The 22,305-nt window shown below is 37.0% G+C and overlaps 1 protein-coding gene across 3 annotated transcripts; it reads left to right on the forward strand.

Annotated features, from left to right (window-relative positions):
- The first annotated feature begins 1,263 nt into the window (after nucleotides 1–1,263).
- LOC127417397 (phagosome assembly factor 1) lies at nucleotides 1,264–20,145 on the forward strand. Of its 3 annotated transcripts, none has more exons than XM_051657429.1 (16): nucleotides 1,264–2,279; nucleotides 2,858–2,940; nucleotides 5,144–5,227; nucleotides 5,352–5,395; nucleotides 6,663–6,742; nucleotides 6,842–6,936; nucleotides 7,653–7,750; nucleotides 8,045–8,157; nucleotides 14,327–14,460; nucleotides 15,718–15,801; nucleotides 15,978–16,060; nucleotides 16,302–16,345; nucleotides 16,472–16,521; nucleotides 16,691–16,749; nucleotides 18,005–18,077; nucleotides 20,010–20,145. In XM_051657429.1, exons 1-16 carry the CDS (start codon nucleotides 2,216–2,218, stop codon nucleotides 20,043–20,045), a joined length of 1,224 nt encoding a protein of 407 aa, XP_051513389.1. In that variant the 5' UTR covers nucleotides 1,264–2,215; the 3' UTR covers nucleotides 20,046–20,145. The 3 variants fall into 3 exon arrangements, with proteins under 3 accessions (XP_051513389.1, XP_051513387.1, XP_051513388.1); XM_051657427.1 differs by lacking the exon at nucleotides 20,010–20,145 and adding an exon at nucleotides 18,318–18,464; XM_051657428.1 differs by lacking the exon at nucleotides 20,010–20,145 and adding an exon at nucleotides 18,318–18,464 and having other exon boundaries at nucleotides 7,686–7,750.
- Nucleotides 20,146–22,305: the final 2,160 nt, after the last annotated feature.

Consider the following 22,305-nt stretch of genomic DNA (forward strand, 5'->3'; position numbering starts at 1 on the left):
AAGGAATATTCTGGGTTCAATACAAATTAAGATCAATCGACAGCATTTACTGCACAGTATTAATTACCACAAAAATGTATTTTAACTTGCCCCTCCTTTCTTTAAAAAAATAAAATAAATAAATAAAAAATGTGGGCCAATTTCTTAACGTTAAAATACTCATTTTTTCAAAAGTATAGCCACAAGACATAAACAATATGCATGTAAACATGCTTTTAGTGTGATAAAATAACTTACTGACATTTTCTGTGTAAAGTCACATATTATTTAGCAGAGATGGGCCACTTCTATTAAAATGAATGAGAGAAATTGGAACGCTCAACCAAGAAGCTCGCGCCCAACGGTCAACGGATGTAGAAAGGAAGTCCCGCCTCACAGGTTAAAGAGCCAATCACCTTTTAGATACAGACATTGCCTGTCAATCAACTCCAGAACGCGCATGCGCATTAGCTATACAAGCCGGGAAATTTGAAAAAAAAGAAGCACAATTTATGATACCAGTGTTGTCAGATTTTACTGCTGATTTAAAATACGTTCTTTTATCGTAATTTTGACCAACCGTTTTTGAGATTTTGGTCTTTCTCCATTCAAGTACATAGGAGCTGCACTGTCATGACTGGAAATAGCCTCCCGAGAGCGTTCCAAAAATGGCCGACAGTGGACTGACCAGCTAGAAAGAAAGTTATAGCCATTTTTAATAACTTCGTTGCCATGACGATGTAATGTAAACAAACTCTTAAATGACTGTAAAAATGACAATTTAAACAACTTTACAGCTCAAATAATACATTATTTTTAACAGAAGAATGAATGTAAGTGATTTTATAACATTTTAAGCTTCACATTTCTGTGTTTAAACCCTCCAAAACTTGGCCTCATTCACTTCCATTGTAAGTGCCCCACTGTAACCTGATTTTTATGGACGAGTAAAAATAAATTTTTGAGGTAATCAGTATAATGCCACAAATGCTGTCGATTGAGCTTAACCCGGAATATTCCTTTAAGACACATATATAATATATAGGATGTATAAATAAATAAATAAAAATGTAATTAAAATTTTATATATATATATATATATATATATATATATATATATATATATATATATATATATATATATATATATATACATACACACACACAACACACATAGGGTTTTCTGTTCAAGGTTTGCGCTCAGTCTGAGTCTTTTATTTTGAAAGTAGCATTCAGGAAGTGCTGTTCGTTCGCATAGGAAGTTGAATTATCAGCTGATTCTGGTGTTTTGGATGGAAGTTGCTGTTGGCAAGGAGGGTGCTCTTTCTTTATCATCTTAAGCAAGCGTATCATCTGAAAGACACCGGAAAACAAGGCTTCATGAAACCGAGCGTCATCTCCGACGAACGAAACGGTGGAACCCGGAGAAATCCGCGCGATTAGGAATAGAAAAGGATCATAATCGGTGATCTGTTTGCCTGCAGTTGAATCATCGCAAAGAAAGAAAACAGCGTCAGGCGAGGCTCGTACGAGTCGGTGATAGTCTGATATGTGTGTATTGGCTCATCTCGCCTTGACTTTGGCATAAATCGCTCTTTAATGATGCATGTAATGTAACTGGCAGGACAAGAAATAATCTTCGTTAGTTGTAATAAACGGTAGTTTATGTGTCTTATGCCATTCAGGAGTAAGTTAAATGTCTGATCAAAGTGTTTGCTTTTTAATTTGTTAAAGTTAGCAGTAGAAAAATAGTTTCTTGTCTGGACATCTGCATATGGATTGCATGATATTTAAACATCTTTAATTAGTCATGTTTATTGAAGTGTGTGAAAGTGCAGCAACCTGTAACCTGACATTAGTGTGCTGTGACTGACATAGTTTACTTGTAATTTATTTGAGCTTTGTCAAGCTTATATAAGCTTTTTGATTTGTGTGTTTGTGTGTATTCATCGTTTTATGTTATTATTTATAAGCATGGTGACAGTGGAATGCATAGATAGCTGGATTGCATCACTTGTGTTTTGACATATCTGACGTCACGAGGGTCGCGTGTCACTCAAACTGTGAAGAACTTTTAAGTGTGTGGGCTTTGTAAGCATACTACTTTGTTGAAGTCGGGCTACATTGAGGCAGGCCTGCTGATTTAACGGTGGATTGTTCAAGATTCTTCGAGAGAGACGATCCCGATCTGGCGCGGTCAGAGATCCTCGTTGATATTCCCAATTTCTCCCCGCCAATGCTGGATCTGGAGGTCGTTCCTGAGCGATCTTTGGGAAATGAACAATGGGAATTCGCATTAGGTGAGTGTTTGTGTGAGAGAAGTTAAGGGAAAGTAACCATTACATATAGGGCAAGGGTTGAATTAGCTAATGTCACTCTATTTGTACTCGGATGACAGGATGTTTCCTGCCCTTCTGAACTGGAGCAACAAATTTACTATAATAGTCAGTTACCATGCGGATTTCACAATTTCATCACATGTTGTTTGACTTGTTCAAGACTGAGGTTCAGGAGACCTGGGATTGGTCTCTGTTACACTCTTATTATTTGCCCCTCCAGCAACTGCTAGTGGAATATTCTACATAAACTTGCTATTATTTTAATTGGCAGTCTATAAATATTTACAATGACAAGCCATTCTTTATTGCATAACTTACACGTTCATGTGTTTTTTTATTTATTTATTTATTATTTTTTGTTTTTGCTCTGGAATTACCATGTTAATGTGTTATTACTGCAGCAGTCACTGCATAACTACGGATGGCCTTCTAAATAACCCTTGTGTTGTTGTTTGTACACCACTTTGTATTTGTCATCATGTAAATGTGAACTGAATACAGGGCTAACTGGCTATTTGTTTCACCTGATTTGATTCCAGGGATGCCATTGGCCCAGGCCATTTCCATATTGCAGAAACATTGCAGAATCATCAAAAATGTCCAGGTGCTCTACAGCGAACAAGTAAGGATCTGCCATATGTGTAATGTTTGTGTATACAACTCTGACTATAGAATAATCAGCAGTCAGGAAGAAGTAGACCGATATATCGGTTTTACCAATTAATCGGTGCCGATAGTTGCATTTTGAAACTAACTGTTATCTGCAAAAATCTGTGCAGATAGTTGGTGATATATATATATATATATATATATATATATATATATATATATATATATATATACACACACACACTGGCAGCCAAAAGTTTGGAATAATGTACATATTTTGCTGTTTCGGAAGGAAATTGGTACTTTAATTCACCAAAGTGGCATTCAACTGATCACAAAGTATAGTCAGGACATTACTGATGTAAAAAACAGCACCATCACTATTTGAAAAAGTCATTTTTGATCAAATCTAGACAGGCTCTATTTCCAGCAGCCATCACTCCAACACCTTATCCTTGAGTAATCATGCTAAACTGCTAATTTGGTACTAGAAAATCACTTGCCATTATATCAAACAGCTGAAATCTATTTGGTTCATTAAATGAAGTTTAACATTGTCTTTGTGTTTGTTTTTGAGTTGCCACAGTGTGCAATAGACTGGCATGTCTTAAGGTCAATGTTAGGTCAAAAATGGCAAAAAAAGAAACAGCTTTCTCTAGAAACCTGTCAGTCAATCATTGTTTTGAGGAATGAAGGCTATACAATGCTTGAAATTGCCAAAAAAACTGAAGATTTCATACAAAGGTGTACACTACAGTCTTCAAAGACAAAGGACAACTGGCTCTAACAAGGACAGAAAGAGATGTGGAAGGCCTGATGTACAACTAAACAAGAGGATAAGTACATCAGAGTCTGTAGTTTGAGAAATAGACACCTCACATGTCCTCGGCTGATAGCTTCATTGAATTCTACCCGCTCAACACCAGTTTCATGTACAACAGTAAAGAGAAGACTCAGGGGTGCAGGCCTTATGGGAAGAATTGCAAAAAAAAAGCCACTTTTGAAACAGAAAAACAAAAAGAAAAGGTTAGAGTGGGCAAAGAAACACAGACATTGAACAACAGATAATTGGAAAAGAGTGTAATGGATCTTAACTCCATTGAGCTTTTGTGGGATCAGCTAGACTATAAAGTGCGTGAGAAGTGCCCGACAAGACATCCACATCTATGGCAAGTGCTACAGGAAGCGAGGGGTGAAATGTCACCTGAGTATCTGGACAAACTGACAGCTAGAATACCAAGGATCTGCAAAGCTGTCATTGCTGCACATGGAGGATTTTTTGATGAGAACTCTTTGAAGTAGTTTAAGAAGTTCTGAAAAAAATAATTAAAAAAAAAATCTAATTGTAATAGTAATTTTTCACATTGTTATTGTCCTGATCAGTTGAATGCTACTTTGGTGAATAAAAGTACCAATTTCTTTCCAAAGAGCAAAATCTGTACATTATTCCAAACTTTTGGCCGCCTGTGTGTGTGTGTGTGTGTGTGTGTGTGTGCGTGTGTGTGTGTGTGTATGTATGTGTATGTATGTGTGCGCGTGTATGTGTGTGCACGTGTATGTGTGTGCGCGCATGCGTATGTGTGTATGTATGTATATGTATATATGTATATATATATGTAGTATATATATATATATATATATATATATATATATATATATATATATATATATTACATATATACAGGTATATTGTTTTGTTATTCCTTCATGTTCCTCTGTATTTCTTTGTGTTCCTCTGTGGCTGGCATCACAGAGGTGAATATGAATAAGCAAAAAAAAAAAAAAAAAAGGCTTAATTTGGAGTAAAAATTTAATTGAACAGAGCCATGTCTATGACATTTCAAAATAAGAGTTTATATTATAAATGATATATCTATGTTTATATTTAAAAGTCCCGTGCTGTCCACCAAATAATACATTTTTTTTATTATTCTGGTCATTATTGGTATTTTGGTCACACAACAAACTGCTTTTGGGATTTTATTCATTTGTACTCTTTTAGCCTCTATGTCTGTGCCCAATATAGTAAGGAAAGAATAAGAACATTTTTACCATTCTATAATTAGATTTTAAAAACTATCTACTGATTAATCAGTATTTTGATTATCTGCCTTTTCTAACACCTAAGTTACAGTATCAGCAAATCCACTATCAGTCGACCTCTACTGCATATGGATTTATTTGTGTCTGCCTGTCTGTTTCTCTACCTTAAATAGATGCCACTCTGCCACGACCTCATTCTCAACTTGACTCAGGATGGAATTAAACTGCTGTTTGATGCCTGTAATCAGAGACTGAAGGTGAGAGGTGACACTGGTTTTTGTAGGTTTGGACTAATGTGTTTAGATTTCCTGTTAAACTTGATACATTCTTGTTATATCACAATGCAAAGATATCTCTATTGAGTCAGTTTTGTTTTTGCAGGTAATTGAAGTGTACGATTTGATCAAAGTGAAACTGAAATACTGGTAAGTGATCTTATGGTTTACAACAATAGGTGTATAAGTGTCTGTGGATGATACTTAGATAAAGCCAGTTCTAGATTTTGTAGACATTGACATTAAAAGTTGCTTGAATGTGGCAGCACAAACTAAAATATGAAAATCCCTTTATTTATTTTTTGGTATTACCATGGTAATGAAACACCTTGGTGTACTATGTAAATATCTGCTGGTATATGTTAAAGGGATAGTTCACCCAAAAATGAAATCCTCTCATCATTTACTCACCCCCATGCTATCTCAGATGTGTATGACTTACTTTCTTCAGCAGAACACAAACGAAGATTTATTAGAAGAATATTTTAGCTCTGTTGGTCCATACAATGCAAGTGAATGGTGATCACAGCTTTGTAACTCAAAAAAATCACATTAAGGAAACGTAAAAGTAATCCATAAGACTCCAGTGTTTAAATCCATATCTTCAGAAGCGATATAATAAGTGAGGGTGAGAAACAGAACAATATTTAAGTCCTTTTTTATTCTAAATCTCCAGTTTAACTTTCACTTTTTTAAATCTGAAAGTTACATGTGGTGCCTGTTTAGTTTCACTTTCACATCTGAAAGTGAAAGTTAAAGTGGAGATTTAGAGTAAAAAAAAGGACTTAAATTTTGACCTGTTTCTCACCCACACCTATTATATCGCTTCTGAAGATATGGATTTAACCACTGGAGTCTTATGGATTACTTTTATGTTTCCTTTATGTGATTTTAGGAGCTAAAGGTCTGGTCACCATTCACTTGCATTGTATGGACCTACAGAGCTGAGATATTCTTCTAAAAATCTTAATTTGTGTTCTGCTGAAGAAAGAAAGTCATACACATCTGGGATGGCATGAGGGTGAGTGAATGATGAGAGAATTTCATTTTTGTGTGAACTATCCCTTTAATCACTTAGTACCATTGAATCAAAATACCATGTTATTACTTTCTGATACCACCACTATACCATGGTACCACTATAGAATTTCATTGTAAGAAACCCTCATGGGGTGCCTAATAATATTTAATAATAATAATAATAATAATAATAATTAACAATGATCAATAATTTCACTTAATAAGTACTTAATAAAAAGCTACTCCTACTGACAGGTATTTCATATTATGAAGAAAAGCTCTTGTATCTGTTGCTTTGTATTGAGCAATATTTATTAATTGTTTGTGCGCTAAACATTTCAATGTTAACAGTATGCCTCAGAAATACAAAATAACCCATTTTCTCTGTGCATTGCAGTGGAGTACATTTTAACTCTCAGGCAATAGCACCTACTATTGAACAGATTGATCAGTCTTTTGGCGCTACTCATCCAGGAGGTAAGATGCATTGTCAGTGACAGTTATATGTAAAAATATATAAAGCCTTTTTTTTATGTGTGTATTTAATGTGGTTTCATGCTCCCTCTCCGTGCCCAGTCTACAATGCTGCCGAGCAGCTTTTTCACCTGAACTTTCGTGGGCTTTCCTTCTCCTTCCAGCTGGACTCTTGGAGTGAAGCTCCTAAGTATGAGGTGAGACTTTGCCTGCTTCCCATGCTCATGGATTCTTACTTTTGCATAGTGTGTGAGTAAGATCCAAACAAGTAATAGAAATAGTTGAAAATGAATGCGTGTTTTGCATCATTAGATCTGATTGCTTTTAAACAAAAAAGACATTTAAAGGTGCCCTTAGTAATTTTAAGTTTCACTGTCGTCTTGGATTCACAGTACAGTGGATTTATATCATTTTTGAAAGCCCTTTACAGGCATATTTTTCACCCAATATTAATTTATTCTGCAAGTGAAAGTGTCTGATAAAAGGTGGGTAAAAGAGATTGAGAAAGTGAGTAGTATTTGGCTTGTCATGTAATCTCATATTCCAAGTGAGATAATGTAGATTAAAAAAGATTATTATTATTATTATTTTTTAAACTATTTTAAACTCGTTTTCCCAAAGGACTGTTCATTTTCTTAGGTTTAAAACTTTTTAATGTGGAAATAATAACTGAATGCACCTTTAAAGCCTCGTGGGCTGGCTAAAACATACAAAATTAGGAATTACTGCATGTAAAAAAAAAAATTTGGTTTGTTCCTAGATTGATTTTGTAAGATTATAGAGCCAATACTGCTTTGAAAAGAAGTTATTGTTAAATCTATAGCAGCAATGCATCCTTTCATACATCTGCTGGAATTGGAAGAGACACCTGCACAGACACCTCATTCTACTCCTAGTTATTTTGCTTTGACAGCCTAACTTTGCCCATGGCTTGGCCTCCCTGCAGATTCCCCATGGGGCCACTGTCAAACGGATGTACATTTACTCTGGAAACAACCTTCAAGAAACCAAGTAAGTGTTGGGCATGTGTTCGGACTGGTGTGTGTGGGTGTTTGTAACTGTGAAAATGCTGTGTCACGAATGTAAGTTTACAACTGCAAATGACTATTAAGCACAGATTTGTTTATTTACAAGGCCTAAAGTTTAAAGTTATTGTCTCATTATGTCCATTTGTAATTCTTGTGTGTCCTGAAGGCAGCTTTAATCTGCCTTAGTCTGAAACTTTGGGCATCTTTGATTGTTTAGGGTTGCATGTGATGCATTCCCTCTGACAGCAATCATTGTAAATTAAACATTCCTTCTCAGGGCTCCGGTGATGCCTCTGGCCTGTTTCCTTGGTAATGTTTATGCAGAGTGTGTGGAAGTTTTGAGGGATGGGGCAGGACCACTGGGTCTTAAAATTCGTCTCCTAACTGCAGGTATTACAGGCAGACCACATCCATGATGTTTCTTTTAAAAATGCATGTGACTAATAATTCTTTTTAACCATGCACACCTTCTAATACTCTAAAATGTTCCCTCCAGAGCAGAAATAAATTGCTCAAAATGTGGTAATCTCAAACAACAGAGAGTGACTGCTCAGTACAGAGAATGGAGAGTGTCAAGTACTCCTAGAATGCACAGTATACTGATGTATGAGATTTTTTTAGATGTCTTTAAGGAATAGCTGTGTGCTTTCGAGAGTAAACATGAAGCAGTTTTACACCTCTGATTTTGCTGTCACCATACAGCATATCACCCCTCACCCTGTTCTCTGTAAACCTCACAGAAATAAACATAAACAGACTTACTGTATAATGTACGTATTGTTTATTCAGTTCAAATTCATACCTGTCCAGACCAGGGGCGTCGCTGGACTTCAGTGTCATCCGAGGCTTAGCCTACAGACCATATTATAATGTAAAATTAAGAAGAATCCTTCCTTCCATGACTTAAAAAATGACCACCCTACCTGTCAAATAATAATTATATTAAGCGCAACACTGACACCAGTTCAGAACTTTATAAGCAAACATCAGGTGCATAATAAACGGATCAAACACGTTTTAATTTAAATTGCGGAGGATCAAAGTGAGAATTACAACTTGTTGGCTCATTGTGCAGAAATTAACGCTAACAATAAAATCAAAGTAATTTAAAAATTTCAATTTGCAATTGTCATTTATCATAATATTTTGCGAATAAAGTAAAAAATAACGAGAAGATAGTCGAAGCATTATGAGACTAAATGTTTAATATTTTGAGAATAAATCGAAAGGAAATTAACATCAAAGTGATGTGGTGGACAACAGCAAAGTGGAGCATCTGTGTCATTATATACAACACCACTAACCAGGGAGATAACTTGGCGAGCTGAATTTGTGGGAAGTTGAGCATGAATGAGGTGTGCATTAGTACATGGGTTTTCAACATGTGGGCTCCTGTCAAGGGAGGCACGAGATATAGGCTCGCACTCAGGTGAAGCGTAAAATAATTGGAACTGCTGTGAATTATATACAGTTGTGCTCAAAAGTTTGCATACCCTGGCAGAAATTGTGAAATTTTGGCATTGATTTTGAAAATATCAAAAAATGGTCTTTTATTTAAGGATAGTGATCATATGAAGCCATTTATTATCACATAGTTGTTTGGCTCCTTTTTAAATCATAATGATAACAGAAACCACCCAAATGGCCCTGATCAAAAGTTTACATACCCTTGAATGTTTGGCCTTGTTACAGACACACAAGCTGACACACACAGGTTTAAATGGCAATTAAAGGTTAATTTCCCACACCTGTGGCTTTTTAAATTGCAATTAGTGTCTGTGTATAAATAGTCAATGAGTTTGTTAGCTCTCACTTGGATGCACTGAGCAGGCTAGATACTGAGCCATGGAGAGCAGAAAAGAACTGTCAAAAGACCTGCGTAAAAAGATAAACCCACAGGTAACCTCAGGAGAAATACAGGCTGCTCTGGAAAAAGATGGTGTGGATGTTTCAAGGAGCACAATACTTGTTGACCCCTCTCCAAACATAGCGCTTATGGTTGTGACCATAAAGCTCTATTTTGGTCTCATCACTCCAAATTACAGTGTGCCAGAAGCTGTGAGGCGTGTCAAGGTGTTGTCGGGCATATTGTAACCGGGCTTTTTTGTGGCATTGGCTTCTTTCTGGCAACTCGACCATGCTGCTCATTTTTGTTCAAGTATCGTCGTATTGTGCTCCTTGAAACAACTGTACTGTCTTTTTCCGGAGCAGCCTGTATTTCTCCTGAGGTTACCTGTGGGGTTTTCTTTGTATCCTGAACAATTCTTTTGTCAGTTGTGGCTGAAATCTTTCTTGGTCTACCTGACCTTTGTTTGGTATCAAGAGATCCCCGAATTTTCCACTTCTTAATAAGTGATTGAACAGTACTGACTGGCATTTTCAAGGATTTGGATATCTTTTTATATCCTTTTCCATTTTTATAAAGTTCTATTACCTTGTTACGCAGGTCTTTTGACAGTTCTTTTCTGCTCTCCATGGCTCAGTATCTAGCCTGCTCAGTGCATCCAAGTGAGAGCTAACAAACTCATTGACTATTTATACACAGACACTAATTGCAATTTAAAAAGCCACAGGTGTGGGAAATTACCCTTTAATTGCCATTTAAACCTGTTTGTGTCACCTTGTTTGTCTGTAACAAGGCCAAACATTCAAGGGTATGTAAACCTTTTATCAGGGCCATTTGGGTGATTTCTGTTATCATTTTGCAAACTTTGGGTATGCAAACTTTTTAGCACAACTGTAGTTCCATTTCAAGATATTGTATGTGGTAACATCCCCTCAGTTACAGTATTGTTTAGAGAGGAAAACCCAATAACAACGGACTGCTCGAATCTGCCTGGTTCTTTCTCCTGAATAAATTAAATTTCCTACATAACCGCTGCAGTGTCCGGATACTAATAACTCTGTGCTGATGAACCAAAAGACCAAGGATTTCTTTATTGCTAAATCTTGTTCTAAATTATGATTTAACTACATCCTCCACATCCATCACTTGCATTAATGAAGCTGCTGGCTCGGCGTCCATACTATCGTTGTGATAATGACGCTCTGTTTAGCCTAATATTTCTACTTTATTCACACAATATACTACTTTATTCTCACAATGCTATGACTTTATTCTAATAATTTTTTACTTTTGTAACGGACTGGCCATGGAGATTGTGTTAGGATCCATGTGCAAGAAGTTTATTAAAGTACACAAGCAAACAATCCAAATCGGCAGGCAAATAGTGGTAGTTGTTAAGCAGTTGTAAAAAAAGAAAAGGATATAGGATAAAATGTTCATATCCGTTCCGGAGTGGAACTTCAATAAATTGCCCTTGAAGGTCTCTGCGTTGTTCTGTCTTTTCTGAGCGCTGAAGTAAATCAATTATTGTTAATTCACACATTTAATTCCGTTATTCATTTTATCTGACTCCAATTTTATATTAATCTGACTCCAATTTTAAGTTGACCTCTAATTTATATTTAAGCTCTAATTAATTTCTGATCATTCTTTTAATTTAATATTTTTAGGTTATTGATTACTCTAAATCCTCTTCTATTCATTGTCCTTTTAATCTTTGGAGACTTACGCCGGCCGTTATTAAATTACGTAAACCTCCCGAAAATGGATAGCCAGTTCCGTTCTTAGCCAGTGGTTGTAGGGTTAACTAATATCGTCTGGTTTGGCTTTTCTCATAACCAGACGATATTGCCACTTAGTCACGTACATACAACTTGCTAAGACGGGCGGTGAGCAGTGACAGAGTCTTTAAATGGCTTTCTCCTACCCGGTTGTCCTGAGTGGTTTCTCCTATATTAAAGCGCCAGTATGGTCTACCCTGGTCTATTGAAATTCAAATCCTACCCGGCTGTGCTAGGTGGTTGTCCTACCTGGTTGTCCTGAGTGGTTTAAATTCAAACTGAGAGTCTTTAAATGGCTTCCTCCTATATTAAAGCTCCAGTAATGATTTCAGAGGAATTCAGAATAAATCAAATAATAACAATTTATTTGTCAGGTAGGATATAAAACATTGTTGCAGAAATTCAAATCAAAGCCAATTTCACATGATCAGAATAAACAAGCATTACTAAAAATAAAAGACAAGTCAAAGAAACATACCTGACAAAACTACATGCAGCGGTACAGCATGGGAGATCTGTATACAGATTCCCAGAGCTTTGTACCAACTTTCCTTAAATATCTAGACAGAATAAACATTGTGTACCAAATGGTATTATCCTTTGGACAATGAGGATTTGGGGGTGAATGGGTTCTTGACTTCCTGGGGTTTAACCTTGTTAACATACAGGAGATCATTTCAATTGTACGTCAAGGAGGGGGAGCCACCTCCAGAATTATGCAGTATTTGGCAAAGACCTTATAACTTTGTTACCATTAGTTTTATCAACATGGGAAAGAGACCACTATACCAGTCGCACAGAGACCTCTTAAATGATATCAAACGCATACAGTTGCATTCTTTGTTTTCATGTTATTTGTTATATTTTTTACATATAAATCTTATGTCTTTGTGTTGGTCCAGAGCTGTTGAAGGGGAGAAGGGGAGAGAGAAGGGGGGGCAGCAAGGTGATTTGCAATTTATCACACTGTGGTGATATTCAGGTGTAGATTTCAGCAAAAGGCGATTTGCACTTTATCACACGTGGTGATATTAGGTGTAGATTTCAGCTTTTGTGAGAGAGTTCTATGACGTTGATTTACGCAGAGTTCTTTGACTTTTACCGGAAATGGCGCCTTTTGGTTGTAGACAATCTGGTGCCAGCCTTACAAAGGCGGTATAATCCAGTAAACCAAAAAGACAGTCCAACAAGGCAAACAAAACAACAGGGTATCCAAAGGCAGTAAATCCAGGAAAACAGGCAATGGTCATAACAAGAGAACAAACAGCAATGGCAATGGAATAACGCTTGGTAAGGCAGGGTAAACTGGTAATACTTTGCAAAGTCAAAATGGAACAGCATGGTATTTATATAGTTTAAACAGGAAGTCACTAAAACGGTACAGAGTTAGTATTCGGGAGAGGGCTCCCTCTGGTGGTTGGTAGGAGGGGTAACAACCTCGGATGTTACAACTTTATTCTAAAAAATATTATTAATATAATATCATAATGCTACGACTTTATTCTCAAACTATTACGACCTTAATCTCATAATGCTACAACTTTATTCTCGTAATTTTCACTTTTTTCGCAAAATATTACAACTTTATTATCGAAATCTTAATTATTTTATTTTTTTATGTAACGTGGCAATAAAATGCCATAGTGGGATCACAGAGTAAAGTTAAAAATAAATTACATTTTATAAGCACATCTCGAAACACCTGCGTTGGGTTTCATGACTGTTATTTTTATTTATTTTTCTCCCCTTTTCTCCCCAATTTGGAATGCCCAATTCCCAATGCGCTCTAGGACCTGGTGGTGGCGTTGTGACTCAATCCGGGTGGTGGAGGACAACTCTTAATTGCCTCCGCGTCTGAGACCGTCAATCCGTGCATCTTATCACGTGGTTTGTTGAGTGCATTACTGCGGAGATATAGCATGTGTGGAGGCTTCACGGTATTCTCTGCAGCATCCATGCACAACTCACCCCTCGCCCCACCGAGAGCGAGAACCACACATTATAGCGACCACGAGGAGGTTACCCCATGTGACTCTACCCTTCCTAGCAACCGGGCCAATTTGGTTGCTTAGGAAACCTGGCTGGAGTCACTCAGCACGCCCTGAATTCAAACTCGTGACTCCAGGGGTGGTAGTCAGCGACTTTACTTGCTGAGCTACCCAGGCCCCATCATGACTGTTACTAAACATGATTCCAGGTTATTTTTAACAAAGCAAAGTTTCAACGCTTGATAAACTGTAAGAGAGTGTTTTTGTTTATTCCTGCGTCCCGACTTCCGACTAAACCCGAATAACTGAACAAGATGACTGGCGCATGCATTAAAATCTACTTGGTGTATGGATTGATAAAAACAAATAAAGATTAGAAATGAGGCTTATAGATTAAATATTTAGGAATAAGGCTTGCATAATAAAACCTCAGTGCCTCTGATACAGAAAAGCTGCACACCTGTGAGAGAAACCAGAAAGCTTCCACTCAAGGCATTCATAACGTGTCTGATGAACTTGAGCACGAACAGCAGGTAAAAGTCAAAGTGCGAACTGTCAATTAATGCAAGTTGGGTTCATTGATCGGAATTAATTTACATTTGAAGCCAGAATTGAAGCCTTCCTTGTTGCATTTGTACACTGATATAATTAACATTAAGCCTTACTTTTTTTTTCTCATCACAAAAAAATCCAAACATTCGGTGCTATTAACAAAAGATCTGGGGCTTCAGCCCTATCAGCCAGAGTCTAACTATGTTGCTGGTCCAGACTAATTAAGTATCTTCATAACACTGCTCTCTGGGATGTTTGTGTATTTTGTGTAATTACATTGGTATTGCCTTTACTCCCTCCTCACAATAGGGATCCAGTGTGGTTTTCACAGTATTAAAATTTATAACTTCGAACACAGCTTTTTCACAGTGGGTGTTTTTGTACTTTCTCAGGATGTGGCCCAGGTGTGCTGGCTGATGCCAAATTACGGGCACTTGAGAGGAATATTTACTTCGGAGACTCTTGTCAAGATGTATTGAGTGCTCTTGGCTCTCCACATAAGGTTTTCTACAAGTCAGAGGACAAGGTAATAAGAACCTCTCATCATTTACTCACCTTCATGCAATCCAGATGTGCGTGACTTAAGGGCTTTTCACACTGCGCTTAACCCCGTGTTACCTTCATTCTAAATCCCGCTTTTAACCCCGGGTAAAGTGACGTTTCACACTTGTAATTTCGAAAGGAAGTTAGCACCGCTTTTTACCCAGGGTTATGAAATCCTGCTCCGGAGCAGGGCTAGCACTGCATTTGCGGGGTTAACCCCATATTGCGGTGCCAAAGGTATACACTGTGAAACGATGCAGTGTTAGAATGTTTTAGAAAGTTGTTTAGCAACTGACAACCAATCATATAATGCCTCAGTGCTTACCTCATTAAATATTAATGCACTTTGTACAGTCGCTGAAACTTTCATGCGCTGTTTACGTTCTCCATCTCAGAAAAACTGGTAGTGTCGAACAGTGGTGGCAAATGCGATAACTGCCATGATGAAAACACAGTATTCTGTGTTTTTGTGGCATATTTCCAAAGATGAAAGACCAACAGAGCTGATTTGCTTGGTGACATTTCCACAGAAGAGCGGCTCCATTTACAGGTTACGTGTCTGTCGCGAGCTGTATCTGTCCAATCATTGTTATTTACATTGCAAAATATGCAAATAGGAACATTTACCCGGGGTTTGCGAATCTACAGTGTGAAATATCGGAACATGAAAACCCAGGATTAATTATTAACCCAGGGTGAAGTATGAACTGTGTGAAACATGAAACAGGAAAACCCAGGACTCCATTTACCCAGGGTTTAGATTAACCCAGGGTTAACGATTTCAAGTGTGAAAAGCCCTTTTCTTTCATCTGCAGAACACTAATGTAGATTTTTAGAAGAATATTTCAGCACTGTAGGTCCATACAATGCAAGTGAATGGTGGCCATAACTTTGAAGCTCTGACTGGATTGCTTCAGAAGACATGGATTAAACCACTGGAGTCTTATGGATTACCTTTATGCTGATTTTATCTCCTTTTTGGAGCTTCAAAATTTTGGCCACCATTCACTTGCATTTTATGGACCTACAGAGCTGAGATATTCTTCTAAAAATCTTCGTTGTGTTCTACAGAAGAAAGAAAGTCATACACATCTGGGATGGCATGAGGGTGAGTAAATAATGAGAGAATTTTTATTTTTAGTTGATCTATCCCTTTAAGGTACATTTATTCTCAAGAGAAAATTCTCAATTAAAATCAACACATTCCCTTAGTCTCCGCATTTTCTTTGTTTTGTCTCAGATGAAGATCCATTCGCCCTCCCCTCACAAACAAGTCCCATCCAAATGTAATGACTACTTCTTTAACTACTATACTCTGGGAGTGGTGAGTTTCAACCTTACTCATTACATTATTCACATTACTTGTAACTGCTTTATGACTTTTCTGTTAGTTTGTATTTTTACTATGGAACCATGGCAAATTGCCAATATCAATAAACCCAATAAACTGTAAAAATGCATTTATTTCAGTTCTCTTTTTCCTCTCACACTCTCTTTCAGGATATACTGTTTGACTCTACAACCCATCTGGTGAAAAAATTTGTCCTTCACACCAATTTCCCAGGCCATTACAACTTCAACATGTGAGTCTCATTTCTATCGGCTCCCCTCTGCTGTTTTATGTATTGTAAATATATGGTTGAATAACTCTTTCCACTAGTCATTGCTATGTTGGGAAGGTTATTCTAGATGGTGGTGCACAGCAGCCTGTGCATATTGATTTAAAATTGATTTTCATTTAATTATGTTTAAGATGTTTAGAAATATGTGGTTTCAGTATACACGAACGAACAGCAGAATAACTGACACTCTCTCCCATCTCAGATATCATCGATGTGATTTCAAGATTCCACTTACCATTAAAAAAGGTCAGCATTGTCTGTATAAATTGTTACTCTTCTATCTTTGTGGTCTATTTATTTTCTGTTTGCATTGGCAGTTATAACTGAAGAATTTTTTTTTGTTCTGTTTTCTGATTTTGTATTCTGTTTCAGATGGAGCAGATGCTCAGAGTGAGGACTGCATCCTTACCACCTACAGCAAAGTGAGTACATGGGCTGTGCTGTAACAAACTTGTTATAGCCTACACATGCTTAACGGAAAAAATAGTTTCATTAGATTAGTGTTCTAAATATGTAGTAACATTTGTCATGACTGCACCATGTCTTTTAAGTGTTGCAAACTACTGGTAAATTGTGTGCTTTAATACTCAGTGGGAACAGATTCAAGAGTTACTTGGACACCCCATGGAAAAACCAGTTGTGCTTCACAGGTAAGAGCCATACAGGTAGAGAACTGGTCACATGACCATGGAGAGAGATTGAATGGCAGATAAAGAAAGAATGAGAGGTAGTTGAATAATAAAAGAAAGTAAAAAAAAAACAGTACTTTTAATTTTGGATCGCTCAGCAAAGGTATTCTTTTCATTCAATACTTAAAGGTATAGTTCACTCAAAAATTTTAATTCTGATGAACACAAACAAAGATTTTTAGAAGAATATCTCGGCTCTGTAGGTTCATACAATGTAAGTGAATGGTGACCAAAAATGTGAAATGACAAAAAGCACATAAAGGCAGCATGAAAATAATTAATACGACTCCAGTGGTTAAATCCATGTCTTCTGAAGCGATACGATATGTCTGGGTGAGAAACGCATATACATATATATATATATATATATATATAAGTCCTTTTTTACTATAAATACTCCTCCCTTCCCAGAAGGTGGCAATATGCACTATCAATACGAATCACCAAAAGCAAAAGAAGAAGAAAGTGAAAGTGGAGATTTATAGTAAAAAAGGTCTTGAACATGGATCTGTTTCTTACCCACATCATTTCTGGAGATATGGATTTAACCACTGGAGTGGTTAACCAATGGATTAATTTGTATGCTGCCTTTATGTGCTTTTTGGATCTTCAAAGTTCTGGCCACCATTCACTTACTATAAATTGTATGAACCTACAGAGCTGAGATATTCTTCTTAAAATCTTTATTTGTGTTCTGCATAAGAAAGAAAGTCATACACATCTGGGATGGCATGAGGGTGAGTAAATGATGAGAGCACTTTCATTTTTTGGGTGAACTATCCCTTTAATATCATTGCACAGAATCTAGTATGAGTGTGTAATAACCGTACTCACTAACATGCAAATGGATAAACTAAATAAGAGCATAACACTTAGTGATGCTTTGATCAAGAGAGCAATATTAAAGAGTTCAGCTAGACACCCCTGTTTAAACCAGCCTAATATGGTTTGCTGGTCTTAGCTGGTCTCCCAACGTGTTTTGGCTAGTCTATTTGATGTTTTAGAGGAGTTTTGGTCACTTTTCAGCTGGCCAGGCTCGAAGACCATCTAGACCAAAAGCTTGGATAGGCTTTGAGACCAGTTTAAACCATCTTAAGACCAGCAAACCAGCTTAGGCTGGTTTAAGATGTTTATTTCAACAGAAACAGGACTTTCTTTGAACGAAACCCTGTTTTAATCCATTTGATTAAGTGATTAATTGTGTTCTACACTCCAGGTCATCATCTGCGAACAACACCAACCCCTTTGGTTCCACGTTTTGTTTTGGATTGCAGAAGATGATATTTGAGGTATGTGACAGGCCAGCATCCATCTGTGTATATTTTTATTTGGCCAACATGTAAAAAGAGTTACTGTTTTATTAAAATGTAAATAAATAAATATCTCCAAAGGCAAAATTTGGTATTTACAAGGCAGTTGCAGCTGTGCCATGTCCACACTCGAGTGAGAACATAATTTGCTCATACACAACTAAGGACTTAGTTAACTACTGGATGCATCTCACCACCCCGTTGTTGCTACGGTTTCAGGTCATGCAGAATAACCACATAGCTTCAGTGACTCTGTACGGAGCACCTCGTCCCAGTAGCCTTGCCTGTGCCGAGCCAAGTGCCCACTGAGGAAGACGCCCACGTTGCCCGTCCAGCCTGGCAGAGCTTCCGAACTGACCAGTAGAGTGTGTCTTCACTCACTGCTGCATCACACAAGCTAAAGCAAAAAGCATGCTGGGAGTTTCTCTGGAGTTTCCTCAACTCATCCCCCCCACACCATGTTAGAGGCCCCAGTTCTGTCTTTTTAACAAGAGCACGGAAGCAGCCCTAAGCCTGCTAATTATCCCCAGTTACCATGCAACCCTGGCTCCGCCTTCAAAGCTTTAATTCAGACATTCATCAGTGTCTGCATCGATCCTTCTTGTGGATACACAGTGATCCATTTCCACTCACACACATATGCATACACATGCACATTTGTTTATTCATGCATAGTCAAATGTTGCCGGTGCATTTATTTTTAATATCAAAGAAGCCATTTTTTGCCTAACCTTCAAAATGTTCCATACCAGATGCACCAAAGGGCATATATTTGACCTCTGCACACTAAACACTTTAACAAAACACACATCCATTCAACTTAACTTGTTTTCCAACAGACGCAGAGGATGCATTCAGAACAAAGTCAAACATGGACATTGATTGCATAAATTAGAATGACGAGTGTGTTTTGTATGCATTTGATCTATGTAAGATTACAAGCACAAGCTAGCACAGTGTTAAAGCGCACTGGTGGATTCAGTGCTGTGAGCATGTTCTCTTGGCACAAGAGCAGGCTCGCACATACACATGGACTTACACTCATAAACATACATAAACTCATGCCATTTCATACCAAGTCAGTAGTACAGATTACCTCCCATTTGAATGCCGTACAGTGCAACCATCCGCACTAAACATTTGCACTAAAATACACCTAATTTACTTGATAATTGTCTCCTGTCCACTGAGGAATGTTTTAATTGTTGAGTCTCCGAGAGACAGAGGAAAGAGCGGGGGAGGGATTGACGACGTGCAATCTGCATTTCAGAGCTCTGAAAGTAGCACTCCTAACCGGAGAGAAAAGCCATCCATCCTTTTATTTCTCCATCCCTCTGGATCTCATGGCATCACGTCCATTAGCATCCTCCTTTGCACTTTCTTTTGTCCATGGTAGACAAACGTGAAGTTTATCTCTTACCTTATTCAGTATCTTAAAGTCTTAACTTCAGAATTTGGTTTCTGTCATTTGATTGCCAAAATGTAGCCAAAGAAGAAACAAGTCAGTTCTCTCGTCATTTTAAATATCTCATCATACCACAGCGTAAGAACATTCCCTCTTAAATTGGATTCAGACAGTCCCTAATTAGTTTTAGCATTCAATTTATTGATTGATTCTTGCATTTTGAATTGTTACTTTTTAATTGTCTCGCTTGCTTTCTACTCAACGGAGTTTGGTGGCAGTGTTTCTGTAGCAAGTAGATGTGGTGCTTCCTGCAACACTCTCTGCTGGTGTGTCCATGTCTGTACAGATCTGTAAATAGTGTGCAGTTTCTTTTGTCTCATTGGTTTAAGCTAACGGTACAATAGTGGATCAGCTAAAGTCTGGAACTTGCCTACACTGCAAACATGGTCATGAATATCTTAACTGACATTGGTGGGTGACTGATTTAAATGGTATTTCCTCCACAGCTGAGAGTTTCTGGACTTTCTTCTGAGTGCCCTTGAGGGACACCATAATAGCATCCCTCCACTGTTGAGCTGGATGGAGCTGCCTATGTTTGACCACTATTAGGAGAGGATAAGGACTTGTGATTTAACTGAGATAAAAACAGTGTTTAAGTTCACTAGATGGTTTATAGAGTTCACCTCAAATAGCTACTGTTCTTTGCTATGCTGCCCTGCTTTTGTGTTTTAAACATATGTCAAAGGGGCTTGTAATGTGTGCAGTGGCAGCATTGCCACCCATAGATGTCAACCTACTCTCACACCTTTGGTGACATTCCCACCTTCTTTCAGGCTTCTGCAGTGTGCAGTGCAGATTAATTTGTGCATTTAGATCTCTTTTACATTTACTTTTCTCATAAACTGTGCTGGAAAGGATTTAAAGATGTTTTGTTATATTTTATCCTTGGCTGTGGGTGATTTAAAAAAAAGGAAAATACGAATATCATTGTGCCTCATCTCCCACCGAGCCTATCTTGACTTTTCTCTGTAAATGAAATTGTTTTAACTGCTTTGTCTTTGTCTGAGCATGTAAAGCTAAACTGATAGACAGTCATTGTCCTTTTGTTCCAAAAATGTACCTAAACATGTAAGAAATTATCAAGAAAGAAACAGAAAAACAGACTCAAGGTTGGGTCTTGAACTCTTGTCATTAAGGGCTTGTTTACTGGATGTTCAAAATTTAACTTATCATCATTAAATCATCATTTAATTGATGATTTAACTCTGCCTTTTATGTACAAAAATAAAGTTATGAGCTGTTTTATAATGGCAGTCAATAAAGTCATGCTTAGTGGCTATGTTTTTTTATTGATCGTTACATGAAATTTGGATTTTATGGATTCAGAGCTATTGCGTCGAACATGCAGGTGGCCCTCCATGATTTGAGCTTCACACAGTGTTTGTGGTATTTCTAGAGAAATACAACTAGTACTTTGTTGAATCTCTATGAAGTTCGACTTTAATTACTTTAAGGTCAAGTAAATATGGTTAGATCTTTAAAAAACAAAACAAAATTAACACATATTTTAACTGTTCAGGGCTAAAGATCTAGTCTAGATGCACAATGGGAACCACAATTAAGAAATTGTCCATTGTTAATAAAGAGCAACACAACCACTGTTCTAGTGTCATTTAGGGAATGTTACTGTGGGGGAGTTCGGTCTGATGGGCTGATTGCCTGCCCAATCTCAGGTGGTTCTTTTTTAATGCCAGGAGCAAGTGAATGCTTTCATCAAATGGGTTTTGGCCGAATTGTTCCATTTTCAGACTTTCTCCTATTTTTGCATCGTAATGAATGAATGATTGATTGTCATGGGGGTTGTATTTAGAAATGGACAACCTCCATACAGTGTAATGCGCATATTGTTGCTATGTATTGTATTCCTCTATATTGTATGTATTTCCCCCATCCTCCAAAGTAATTATTTTTTTGTGGATTCATTACAGTTAACCCATTTCTGGAAATTTGACTTACCCTCAATTAAAAAAAAGTGTGTATCTAAATTTATTGCAACGTGGTGTTTTGTATCTCATATATTTTTTCTTCTGTAGATTAAAGAACATGCACACAGAAGATTGACATTATCAGACAATTATTTTTGTTTGTTTGTTTATTTTTGTTTTTTAAGCAATAACCATAGCACCGATGGATTGTAGATTGGAATGATCTGATATGCAGTATGTTCATAAAAAGCTCAGAAATGGTGCAAAAATGCTGTGACCATTGGATTTTTAGGTTTTCCTCACTGAATCTACTGAAAGCATTTTAGCAAAATTTGCAAAATCTGCATTTTGTGCATTAAAACTGTTACAGTGTGTTCAACATAAAATAATCAAAGAATGGATGTAATAAATATTGAGGAAAAAATGGAGTTGTCTTTACTATTGTCTTTTTTTTTCTTCTTTTTTTTTTTGTATTCTCTTTTCAAGACCAGCTCAAAGCGTAGTATGTTCATATTCACAGCAGTCTACATTCAGAAGTAAAGCATAGTTTTCTGAAATTCAGTTCAATTTGAATACAAAAAACAGCAGATGATCTAAAACGATGTAGCACATTAATAAAACAAAAGAGAAAAAAAAAAAAGTGTACTCTGTGTGATGAATAGTGACACTTATCTTACTCTGTAGAAAAGGACATGTAGTTGTATTTAGTATCTTTCAATGCATAAGAACACATTTACCATAACATTAGTTGTTTTGTTTTTTTGTTTGTTTTTTTTTTTAGGTCTTTTTCGTTTTATTTTCACAGTACAGTCATTTT

Source organism: Myxocyprinus asiaticus, chromosome 26 (genome assembly GCF_019703515.2).
Source record: "Myxocyprinus asiaticus isolate MX2 ecotype Aquarium Trade chromosome 26, UBuf_Myxa_2, whole genome shotgun sequence".
NCBI lineage: Eukaryota > Metazoa > Chordata > Actinopteri > Cypriniformes > Catostomidae > Myxocyprinus > Myxocyprinus asiaticus.